The sequence below is a fragment of the Oncorhynchus nerka genome, linkage group LG28, assembly GCF_034236695.1.
Source record: "Oncorhynchus nerka isolate Pitt River linkage group LG28, Oner_Uvic_2.0, whole genome shotgun sequence".
Taxonomy (NCBI): Eukaryota; Metazoa; Chordata; class Actinopteri; order Salmoniformes; family Salmonidae; genus Oncorhynchus; species Oncorhynchus nerka.
The window spans coordinates 30,227,164-30,239,647 of record NC_088423.1 but is presented as its reverse complement, the minus strand read 5'-3'; the positions used below and the strand labels follow the sequence as shown (position 1 = coordinate 30,239,647).

At 42.1% G+C, this 12,484-nt stretch overlaps 1 protein-coding gene across 6 annotated transcripts; it reads left to right on the top strand.

Moving 5' to 3' along the window:
- Positions 1 to 12,123, top strand: LOC115113114 (acyl-CoA desaturase-like). Of its 6 annotated transcripts, none has more exons than XM_029640368.2 (6): positions 1 to 90; positions 404 to 674; positions 2,117 to 2,247; positions 3,037 to 3,242; positions 7,831 to 8,063; positions 9,765 to 12,123. In XM_029640368.2, exons 2-6 carry the CDS (start codon positions 443 to 445, stop codon positions 9,962 to 9,964), a joined length of 1,002 nt encoding a protein of 333 aa, XP_029496228.1. In that variant the 5' UTR covers positions 1 to 90; positions 404 to 442; the 3' UTR covers positions 9,965 to 12,123. The 6 variants fall into 6 exon arrangements, with proteins under 6 accessions (XP_029496228.1, XP_029496230.1, XP_029496224.1 ...); XM_029640370.2 differs by having other exon boundaries at positions 35 to 90; positions 399 to 674; XM_029640364.2 differs by having other exon boundaries at positions 53 to 158.
- Positions 12,124 to 12,484: the final 361 nt, after the last annotated feature.

Below are 12,484 nucleotides of genomic sequence, written 5' to 3'. Positions count from 1 at the left end.
GTCAGGGTAGAGGTGGCGTCAAATGCTCCTCGACCAATTGGAGTCTTTAAAACGACGTCTGAACAAGAACTCAGCAGCAGGCTTAGCTAGGTAAACGGAATCATTATCATCACGAGTAGAGCTGCATAACGTTCGCCCGAAGAAGCTATCTCAGCTTTGTGCGCCTTTTTTATACATTGTAACGATTCTCTTCATTCTACGCTTTAAATGATGTATTCGATGCCAGTTGATAGCAATTTGTGTGCATCTTTGATAGTAGCCTATGCTATCCTAGCGTTGCACCCGGAAATCGAGCACGCACTTTAACTTGATGTTAAAGTTGCTCGATTCCTTGGTGGGATGAACGAGGATGCCCTTGTTTGTCATGTTAACTGAATAGTTATCTGTCTTCTTTCTAGCACAGATCTCATCTCAACACGGCATACAGACTCCCACAGCAGAAATGACAGCGACGGAGACGAGAAACCCCAACAAGCAACAAAACAGAGATGCTGTGGTGGCAGAAACGTCTACGAGAGATGATGTTTTTGATGATAGCTATAAAGCAAAAGAGGGCCCTAAACCGCGGATGAGATTGGTGTGGAGAAACGTCATATTAATGGTTTTATTACATGCTGGAGCGCTTTACGGACTGATGCTCGTGCCCTCCACCTCGGCCTTAACTCTGGCCTGGAGTAAGTATCCCCATTTACCTAATGTGCCATTTTTTTTATTTGCCTTTTATTTTTATTTTTTTATCGGGGTTTTACGCCATTGTTGTTTGACTGCGCAAGATATTTTATCTGGTCGACATTAGAAAACAGAATGTGGTGAATCTGGGTGATGCGCTTGGTGGCGTTACACCGACATGTTGCTTGCCCTCTGAGAATAGTGTTGCATTTTGGTAAATCTATTTTGAGGAACACCCACGTAATATTTTTTTCCATGGAAATAATAAACACATTCATACTATATGACCTAATGAGTTCTCTCGTCATATGTAACGGAATATGTAGCCTAACAGTTAACACCAGGGTTTCACAACCTTGGTCCTGCCCCACCCACCCAGGTGCACGTTTTGGTTTTTGCTCTAACTCGACGCATCTGATTCAAATAATCTAAGCTTGATGAGTTGGTTATTTGAATCAACTGCGTAGTGGTAGGGCAAAAACCAAAACGTGCACGGGGGCAGGACTAAGTTTGGGAAACCTGAGCTACACCATTATCACCTGATCATCACACCATGCATGCACCTATCAACTGAAGCGCTTATAGGCAGGCTACTGTGGTGCAGAGAGCGAACTAGACGTTTTGGAATGTTTGGTCTGAGGTAGCCCAAAGGCCGGCAGATGGCGATATTGGGTCGTTTTGGTCTTACCGTCTAAGCGCATTGTATGCAGCTGGCAACAAAAGTGTGCAACTGCCTTCCACAGTTCGGGGTGTTCCTGTATGTTGGCTTTCCTGCATCTTTTGGATGGTAAAATGAGACTCAATATCACCATCTACTGGCCTTTGGGCTAGACTTGAGGCACCTCTGTTCAATGTTTCTTAATCAGAAAATAGCTACACCAAATTGTTTGCCTGTTTAGACCTAGACAATATGTGCAGTTTTTTTGCAGAAGAATAGGTAGTTGGACAGATGACGCATGACTTGGATTATACAGAACGACCCAAACTTTGTTTCCCCTGTTGCATACCCCCCTCCCCCTGTCTGTGTGTGTGCAATGCTGAACTGCATATTATTTCACTGGGTGAGACAAAGAACAATTGCCATTCCAATAGACATTCCATTGTGAGAGGCTGCATGGCACCAAAACAGAATATCTTTGCTGCCTGGGCTGTTCGTCGGCCCAGAGTTCTCACATCCTAAGCAGCCTTGTCTGGCTACACATAGAAACACATTCAATAATTTTACAACAACCCTGAGAGTAGAGTAGACATGCATACCTACTCCCACTGCCAGCTCCCAACAGAAATAACTCACGACAGCAACAAGTCAGGGATGGGATATGATGTCCCCCTGTATCTACTGGGAGTCAAATCTGTGCTTGACATGATTCTGTGCACGTGAGTGTGTGCCAAACATGGGTGTCTATTTATCTTTCTCAACCTATCCCTCTTGCTCTCCCTCCCGTAGCTGTTGTGTGCTTCTTGCTCAGTGCCCTGGGTATAACTGCGGGGGCCCACCGCCTCTGGAGTCACAAGTCCTACAAGGCCTCCACCCCTCTGCGAGTCTTCCTGGCCCTTGCCAACTCCATGGCCTTCCAGGTAAACAAACGAAATCTCTGAATTGAATCATCTTTATTGACCTCAAGAGAGGAAATTGTATTTGTAACCAGCATAGGATACATACCGTGGGTATCATAACAGTGCATTTGGAAAGTATTCAGATCCCTTGACTTTCTCCATTTTGTTAGCCTTATTTCTCAAACTACCCACAACCCATAATGACAAAGCAAAAACAGGTTTAGACAAAAAAAACGTGTGTGGGGGGGGGTGTAATTAAGACATTTTAGAATGAGGCTGCAATGTAACAAGGGGGGGAAATAAAGGGGTCTGAATACATTCCAAATGCACTGTATCAAGCATCTGAGTAAGAATGCCAATCTAGGATCAGGTTCTCCCTGTCCATGTAGACTCATTTTATTGTGATCTAAAAGGCGAAACTGATCCTAAATCAGCACGTCTACTTTGAAACACTTTATACATACGGCCCCAGATTCCCTCACCATGGGTCTCATGTACTACTGTATAGAGTACTATAGAGCTGGGACAATAAACAGATTTGTCACCAACCATACCGCTCACTTATCGCAGGCATTTTTCTGTTATCATTGATTACGGTACGTCGCCTATACTAGAGAAATGTGAAGTTTTGAAATGAACTAATTTTGCTAATATGGGTGATGAGACAATTGATGGCTACAACCTTCAAAGTAGTGTGTGTATAAATGTATATATTTTTTTTTCTCCCCATTTCACCCAGCTGTGCTACTGTACATGCTGTTAGTGTTGGATATAGTGTCTCCTAAACAACCACATTTCTATTTCCTCCAGAATGACATTTACGAGTGGGCGAGGGACCACCGGGTTCACCACAAGTACTCCGAGACGGATGCGGACCCCCACAATGCACTGCGGGGCTTCTTCTTCGCTCACATTGGCTGGCTGCTCGTCCGCAAGCACCCTGACGTGATCGAGAAGGGAAAGAAGCTGGAGCTGACGGACCTGAAGGCAGATAAAGTCGTCATGTTCCAGAGAAAGTAAGAAGAGAAGGGTCTCTGCCCTGTCTAGTCCTTCATATCTGATGTCTTCTCCTATATGCCATTTTAGCAGACGCTTTTATCGAAAGTGGCTTATAGAGCATGTATACATTTTTGGATGGGTGGCCCCAGCGTAAACCGAAACCATGATCTTGATGTTGCAAGCCCCATGCTCTACCAATTGAGCCACACAATACGATGTTATCTGTTGGTATATGGTAAAAAGTTTCTTACCTACATATAGTAGCAGTCATTAGTGGGGACTTATCTTTCCTTTAATGGTAGTATTTTTAAAGGTTGGTCCTGGCAGTGCCCGCACTCTGAATCATGCAGTGTTGTACAGGGAACTGCCAAAATAAAGGAAACGCCAACATGAAGTGTCTTAACGGGGCGTTGGGCCACCACGAGGTGCCAGCACAGTTTCAATGCGCCTTGGCATAGATTCTACAGGTGTCTGGAATCCTATTGGAGGGATGCAAAAATTTGTTTTCCACAAGAAATTCAATAATTTGGTGTGGTGGATAATGCTGTCTCAGGCACCACTCCAAAATCTCCCATAAGTATTACATTGGGTTGGTCTGGTGACTGACACAACCACACCCTTAACCCTTATGCTCCTTTCAGACCCCTCTTTCAAAGTCACAGATCTTTTCTAGCTATGGTAGCCAAAATAATGCGCAACTGGGAATTTTTATACATTTCACTGAATCAATAAAAAATGGTCTCATGCGCTGAATACAACGGGTGTTGACTTTACTGTGAAGTGCTTTTGCTTACGAGACTGTCCCAACGAGGCAGCGTTAAAAAATAATTGTAAAACAAGGAATAAAATGCTCAAGATTGGCGCTATATACAGGTCGTGCCAGATCAATGTGCAGAGGTAGGAGGTAGATATGTACGTAAAGGCAGGGTAAAGTGACTAGGCATCAGGTTTAATAATGAGTAAAAATAAAGAACGGGTAGCAGCAGTATATGTGGGTTGTGTCTGTACACTCAGTGGACAGTTTATTAGGTACACCCATCTAGTACTGGGTTGGACCCCCCCCACTGCCCAAATAGCCTGAATTCTTCAGGGCATGGATTCTACAAGGTGTCACGTTAAGTTGCTCAATTGGTATCAAGGGACCCTACGTGTGCCAGGAAAACATTCCCCACACCACCACCACCAGCGTGCGTGTACCATTGTCCGCAGGCAAGATGGGGCCATGGACTCATGCGGCTCACACCAAATCCTGACTCTGCCATCCCCCTGACAGACTGAAACCCTGGCTTAGGTCACTCGTTTAGCCCATTTTTTTTTTAAACATTCAATTGAACAGTAGCTGGATGCCCATTTGCCTGCTTTACATAGCAAGCCACGGCCACGTGACTCACTGTCTGAAGGAGCGAACCATTTTCGTGAATGGGATGGTGTTCCAAATCAACTGGCCACTGAGTCTATATTCTTGTGTGGATAGTCCATGCAAGATGGGGTCGATGCAAATAGCAATGATGTGTTTTGCGTTTCACATCTACCATCAGTTATGCCACTGGATAAAAGACAGCGCCATCTTAGCCGCCTATTTGCATTCTGGAGAAGTTGAACAAACCTCCATTGGCAGTAGCATGCACAGAATGTGCCACAAAGGGGCAATTTTAAGTCATTGTACACTTGAAAGAGCTCTGTATAAAATCCAATCCACCATATAAACCAACGGTTATAGAACTACTGGCACATCACGTTTTGGACTGCATGTGCCTGGTTATCAGATGACATTGAGTTTTGCATTTCCTCTATACCATCAGCTATGCTACTGGACATAAGATCAATGTCTTATCACTGCAATAATCAAGCAACCAAATCCGGTGTGTTCCACATTGTACATTTGTTCCACGAGACTAGCACAAGTGACTTGACAATATTGAGATGTAATTTTAATAGATTTTCTATGCGTGACAATCTAAAGTAAACCAAACTCTTGAGTGCTCCACACAAGTATAGAACAAGTCCCGCACACTGAAGCTCCCAATTCACCGCTTTTTTGACAATGTTTCCGTCTGAAACGGCTCTTCGTCAGATCAGACAGTGTTCACATCCCAAATCACCTCACATGACCATTGTGAACATGATGCATGGTGGGTGTAAAAAAACAAACGAAACAAAAAAAACATTTGCATATCACTAATAATTAAATAACAATGGTTCCAGAACATAATAATATATATTTACAAAATGACCAAGTGGGTAACCGGGAAGGCAAGACAAATCAAAGTAACATTCAGGTAAGAAATGGTCTGATATCAAACTCTTGAGACATTGAATCTAATACAATTCTCTTAATAATAGATGATCAGTATCTCCGTCCCTCCTAGGAGTCTTAACATGTTCGATGCCAATGTATTTTAGAGCTCATGTTGTGACAAACATCCATGAAATGCCCAGCCACAGGGTTTCTCTGGTCAAGGGTCCTGATATTACTCCTGTGTTCTGCTTTCCTTGTTTTCAGAGCTTGTTTTATTTTTCCACAATAGCATGGACCACAAATGCATTTGATCAGGTATATCACATTTTGTGGAACATGTAATGATGCCCTTAATCTTAATGGCCTTGCCCGTAATAGGGTTGGACATTGTGCATTTGTTGGTGAAGTTACACGGGGTGCATCCGCCACATCTATAAGTTACCTTCCGGCACGTTGTCTAGAAAGGCACTGGTGGAAGATCAGACCTCTCCAACATTTGGCTGATGTTGGGGGTACGTCTGAAGACGACCCGCGGGGGTTCTTTTAAATGTCTTTTCCAGTTGTGGATCAGTGCTCAAGATGTACCAGATTTGATTTTTTTAATATAATGTGGTCAATGTTTACCAAGTGGGGGGTACTGAAGGAAGCGTTGGTCAGGATGGCGGAGAGGTTTGGGCGTGAGGCTGTCATCTTGGGTCATTTAAAAAATAAAAAAAACATTCCCTTGCGTCATGCAGCCATTCCTCTGGGTAACCCCACTGTCTGAAACGCTTCTCCAGATGGTCGGTTTGTTTGACAGTCACTAGTATGCTCTCCATATTTGAGTTTTTCTGGGTCAGTTATTGACGTGTGCAGTTGTAATCACACCACTTGTCTTCTCATGTATTCCACCCAGTTGCTCAGCTAATAAGAGCTATCAGATCGAATGAGCATTTTGTTTGTACTTTTGCACCACTGGTCACAAATTCCCCTCGAATCCAGAAGGCACCCACAATCAGCAGAGACCAAGGCCTTGTGGGATCAATTTCTTGCGCAAATAGTCGCTCAAAGTGACAGCGTGGAGATGTCAGTCTCTCTTGTAGTGATTCTGTTTCAACATGGTTGTCAAACAGTCTTGTCATAATACGGGCATAGTCTTCAGTTGTGAATTAAAATGTCTTATGGCGGTTAACATCCTCTTCAATTGGATTTGCCATCTCTGGTCGACAACATTTCCATCTGAAACGGCTCTTTGTCAGATCAAACACACTGAGTGTTCACATCCCAAAATATCCACATTTCCCCTCATGCATGCTCCACACATGTCATTTGGGGAAAAAGCATCTAATCAACAATGGCATTTTTATTAATTCTTCCAATTATTGACTTTTTCTCAACTGCCAGCAGTTTGTCGCCAAAGCATTTATAATGTACATTTACATTTAAGTCATTTAGCAGACGCTCTTATCCAGAGCGACTTACAAATTGGTGCTTTCACCTTATGACATCCAGTGGAACAGCCACTTTACAATAGTGATGTAGACATAGTAAAATAAATCTGAGGGTGGTAGGTTTGAATCCCTGTTCACCTTGTCAGCTCAGTCTGTGGGTTCAGCAAGGCACTTAACCCCAATTGCTCCAGGGTTGCTGTTGGTAATGGCACACCCTGTCATTTTAATTGACATAAGTTCACTGAAAGCCCACACTATCACACTGTTATGAAAAGTGCAATACTGTTAATATGTCACTTACTTTTAGCCAGCTAATAGCATTACCAATCAAGCAGCAGCATGGACTAAATGTTAAAATCCGGTTGCTTCAGGATTATTTTGCTGTGACATTACTAGATCAAATTTAAGATCCTACATCTATAGGTTGTGGTGTCCATGATGACGCTGGCTGACTGATCTATTGATAAGAGCTGCCATCTCTGCCAGGGCCCCGATTGGTCCATACCCACACAAAGTACAGTGACTGGCTTGCCATTTCTCAGCAGGCAGTGGGTACTCGGACGTAGCACCACAGAAATGGGTCATTTTTAAAAATTTTGGTGGAAGACCAAATCAACTGAATATAATTCTTCAAAACATGTACTTTTTTTGGTACTAAACTAGGTGTGACCTTCCATGGTTTAGTACCTCTGTTTATGAAATAGGTGCTTGGGGTGGTGTTCACTTCCCCAGCTTTAGTAACTTAAATTTAATTTAGATTCAACATAACAATGCTTCCAGTTCTACTTACAAAGCTACATTTGTTTGACTCATATAAATTCCAATACTAATCTTACCCACCCACCCCAAAAATGAATGGTGGAGCTCTATAGATTTTCTTTGTATTTGACACACACCAAACCAATGTCTCATCTCTTCCCTCTCTGTCCCCTCTAGGTACTACAAGCTCTCTGTGGTTCTGCTGTGTTTCCTGTTGCCCATGTGGGTTCCCTGGTACCTGTGGGGTGAGTCCCTGTGGGTGTGCTACTTCATCCCGGTCCTCATGCGGTACACCCTTGTGCTGAACGCTACCTGGCTGGTCAACTCTGCAGCTCACATGTGGGGCAACCGACCATATGACCATAACATCAACCCCAGTGAGAACCGTTTCGTGGCCTTCAGTGCCATCGGTAAGGATCTGACTTTAAAAATATATATTTAAAGGGGGGGGATTTGTCTGGAGCACTATTGTCCAGAGCCTTGCACTCTATAGGAAAAGGCTGTTAGCCATTTTGGACAAAGCCAATATGCCATTTCGTGACCCACCACCACACTTGTACTGTAGCCTTCCCAAAGCAGCTGATGCAGCCTGGATGATGTAGTGAGGCGGAACTTGCTAATCCAGTGGCCTGTGTTTACTTTGTGCAAGAGATCCTGCTGTTTGTGTGAAATCAGAGCTTCAGTCTGACTGATTGCATGTTCTACTATAAACTCTCGTCTGTATAGCTGCCTGTTTGTCAGCTGTGAAAATCATCATGTTTTAGTTGAATAGCGTAAAATGAGTGGGACTTGTAATTTTTACATTTGAGTCATTTAGCAGACTCTAATCTAGAGTGTTTTATGGTAGTGAGTGCATACAGTTGTGCTTCTTTCATACTTATTGTTTTTACCATGGCGCGATGTCTCAGCCTACAGTGTGTGTGTATCTCGCAAAGTGTTGGTTTCATGAGTTGAAATGTTTGCACACAGTTTATTTCTCTCAATTTTGTGCACAAATTAGTTTACACCCCTGTTAGTGAGCATTTCTCCTTTACCAAGATAATCCATCCACCTGACAGGTGTGGCATGTCAAGAAGTTGATTTAAACAGCATGATTATTACACAGGTGCACCTAGTGCTGGAGACAATAAAAGGCCATTCTAAAATGTGGAGTTTTGTCACACAACCTGTCTCAAGTTGTCAAGGGCATGCAATAGGCATTCTGACTAGGAAGGTCCACCAGGGATGTTGCCAGAGAATTTAATTTATTTTCACTACCATAAGCCACCAACATTTGAGTACTTTGCAGTATGTATGCCCAACAGGCCTCACAACTGCAGACCACGTGTATGGTGTCATGTAGGTGAGCAGTTTGCTGATGTCAACGTTGTGAACAGAGTGCCCCATGGTGGGGGTATGGGCAGGCATAAGCTACGAATAAACTAACACAATTGTATTTTATCAATGGCAATTTGAATCCAGCGATACCATGAGATCCCGAGGCCCAATTTATTTTAAAAATTAAACGATTTATAAAATAAATAAAAATTTAAACTCTGACCAACAGTTGCCTCTCTGTATTCCCAGTCATGTGTAATCCATAGATTAGGGTCTAATGAATTATTTTGTTCAATTGACTGATTTCCTTATGAACTAACTCAGTAAAAAAATCTATGAAATGGTGGTTTTTATATTTTCAATCTATAAATGAATAAGTCTCGGACATGCAACACTTGACTTAGGGCTGCTGTAGGTTGTGCAGGTTTTTGAGTGCTCTGGTTCAAGTTGGAGACTAACTTTGAATCATGTATTTGAATGCTTGACTGGAACAAAATGTTGCACGCAGCAGCCCTCCAGGACTCAAGTTAGCCATCCATATTGTAGCACTTTTCAGACGCCGTGCTTTAGTTTACATCGATTATGGTGATCAGATTGTTTTGAATCCTATTAATAAAAGTAAGTTGCATAGATGCACACCTATAGTATTACCAGGTGCATGGAGTAAAAGGGGGGGTTCCAGCTCTTATTTATTTTTTTTTTTCTCACAATCTAGTCTTTGCTGTCACCTGTGAATGGCTATTGGTTTATGGTTTTAACCTGACTTTCCTGTCCCCTTGTATCCTTCCTGCCAGGTGAGGGCTTCCACAACTACCACCACACCTTCCCCTTTGACTATGCCACCAGTGAGTTTGGCATTAAGATGAACATCACCACTGCCTTCATAGACCTCATGTGCTTTCTGGGCCTGGCCAAGGACTGCAAGAGGGTGTCCCACGAACTCGTTTCGGCCCGCGCCCAGCGAACAGGTGACGGCAGCCACAAGACTGGCTGAGTAATGTTGTCTCAAACAGTTACGGACTTGATGCGACCGATGCCAGATACGGTAAAACAGGCTGAACCAATGAAAGAAAGAATGTAGCTGTAGTAAATTGCAGTATTGATGATGGAGTTAGTAGTGCTGCAGTTAGTAGTGATCAAACCATGGTCCATTGATGTCTGCTTCTGTGTTATGAGTTAAAAACCTATACTTTAGTTCCTCAGACTAATATTGGCTTTAAAATCGGTCCTAGACCTTTCAGTAAAGTGTTTTTTTTTTCTTTTTTTTTTTTTTTTTAATGAATGATGCGTGAGGTGACTAAGCAAAGTGATCTAATGGCCTGGCTAAGCTAGGTATGTTAGCACAGAGATTTAAAGAGTAAGTCACTATTGGTGGAAAAAACTGAAGTGTGTGTGGCGGAGATAGACGCTGTAATGCATGACACTATTACACCAACCAAACTACCTGCCTGTGCCATCTGCACCAACAATGAAGATGGTAGGACATTAACCTCTAATTTATTCATGAGCTATTATTAATTAACCCTCTGTGGCACTTGAAATTGTGAAAAAAGTTTGAGGTTTCTTCACATTTTAGGCTAAGTAGGTGAAATTTTTTTGATAATGTGTCGATTTCAATTCTGGCTGAATGATTCTGACATGGATCCAAATCTTTCTATCAGTCACGCTTTGTTGACATTCATTCACTAAGCGTGGAGTATAAATTCTTAAATCCTTGGAAGTCCACCTTTTGTCAAAAGTTTACATTTACATTTAAGATGAAATTTAAGTTTTATAATTTAACATGATTAGCTTTTTATTAAGCCACCCTACTTCAGTCTTATTTTACTATAAGCTGCTGTGTTGAAACAGCCCTACTTACTTCTAAGTCAACATACTGTTGAGCTGTCATTGTATACCAGACCATATTCCATATAGGCTGGTGTAGAAGTGCAGTTATGCGGCAGCGTTGCATATTATTGCACCAGTTGACTCCTCCTGTCCAAGTTGCTCTTCACAGGAGATTATTTCCTCTTGTAGAAGAGGATGAAGGTATCAGATCTCAAATTGCACATATTCCCTGTATAGTGCATTACTGTTGACCAGGGCCCATTGTGGGCTCTGGCCAAAGGTAGTGCACTGTATATGGAGTCAGGTTCCATTTGGGATGTACATAAGGTCTCTTCATTTGTATAACACGATTTATACCTCTGGATATTTTGTGGGGGCAATGGTGCCTGTGACTACAGTCGGATGGTCAAACAGAAGCCTGGTTGGGTTTTTTTCCATCCTGCTTCAGACACTTCTGCACTGAAACGTAGTTAAAACGCAAACTCTGATCAGTCTTTATTATACAAAATAATACTTGTTTGGTATTTATTTTTTACTCTTACTGCAGCTGAAGTTAAAAGCGTTAGGGACTTCTGTCTCCCTCCAATAGGACAAGGTGAAAGAGGCTGAGAGCATTTGTGTAGGTGTCGTCTCTCGGTATCTTGAATTAAATTTAGTCTACTCTCGCCCACTTAGTAGACGTGGACATATCTAGATAAAGATGGATGCGACAGGGGAGGTAAAGGACGAGCCAATGGTTTAGTTAATTTGGTTGTACATCAATTGTAAGTTAACACTCTGGGGGTGGGGCTATAGGAATTCTACTTCTGAGTACTGAGGGGAAAAAATGGCATTTTGAATATTTGCTTTGGAGCTGTGGTTGAGTTATTTTAATGACTTAATAGCTATATGGGAGAGAGAGTAATGGGAATAACTTATTTAACTCGAAAGTAAAAGGAAAGACCATGTTCTTTGCATCCTTGGGATATTCTGTATAGTATCAGATTCTGAGGGATTAAGGACACATTTTTGCATAATGGTTAAACAAATGTGTTTGGCTCTGAAGAAAATAAGATTCCAGATTAGTTACGAACTCATGAAATTGTCATTTGTCACATTTTGGTCTACCTTTCTCAGTGCAATTATTTTGTGCAGTGTTAACTTCTTGAAGTCTGAATGCCTTAAAAAAAACTGCAGCATTTTTTTCTAAGAATGTTCTACCCACTGTATGTACCGTAAATAAACCAAGTTTTCTACATGTTGAAAAGCATGTCCTGCTGTCTGTTTGTTGTAATTCTGTAATCTCTCCATTTCTAATTGAATAAAAGACAAGTCATTGTCTTATTTACTTGTCCTTTTGCATCAATGTCTACAATTTTCTGCAAAGTGACTGGGGTGTAGTCATTAGTGCACACCATAGAAAATGTTTTGCAACAGGAAACTTTTTTTTTGACAAATTCAAGTTAGTTCCCTGTTTGATTCCAAGTGAATACACCTGTGGTGATATTGAGGTGGTCAGCTGTGTATGCAGTGTTTATTCTCTCCATTAATATTAAATAATTTCAAGGAAAAGCATTGCAGCTATCATAGAAAGCCATTCTCTGACAGGCCTTGTCACCAGGCTATTCTCTGGCCTATGCTCACATCCTCACTTCCCTGTACTGCTTACTGAATTATCATATGGGTGTTGTGCCATGGAATTTTA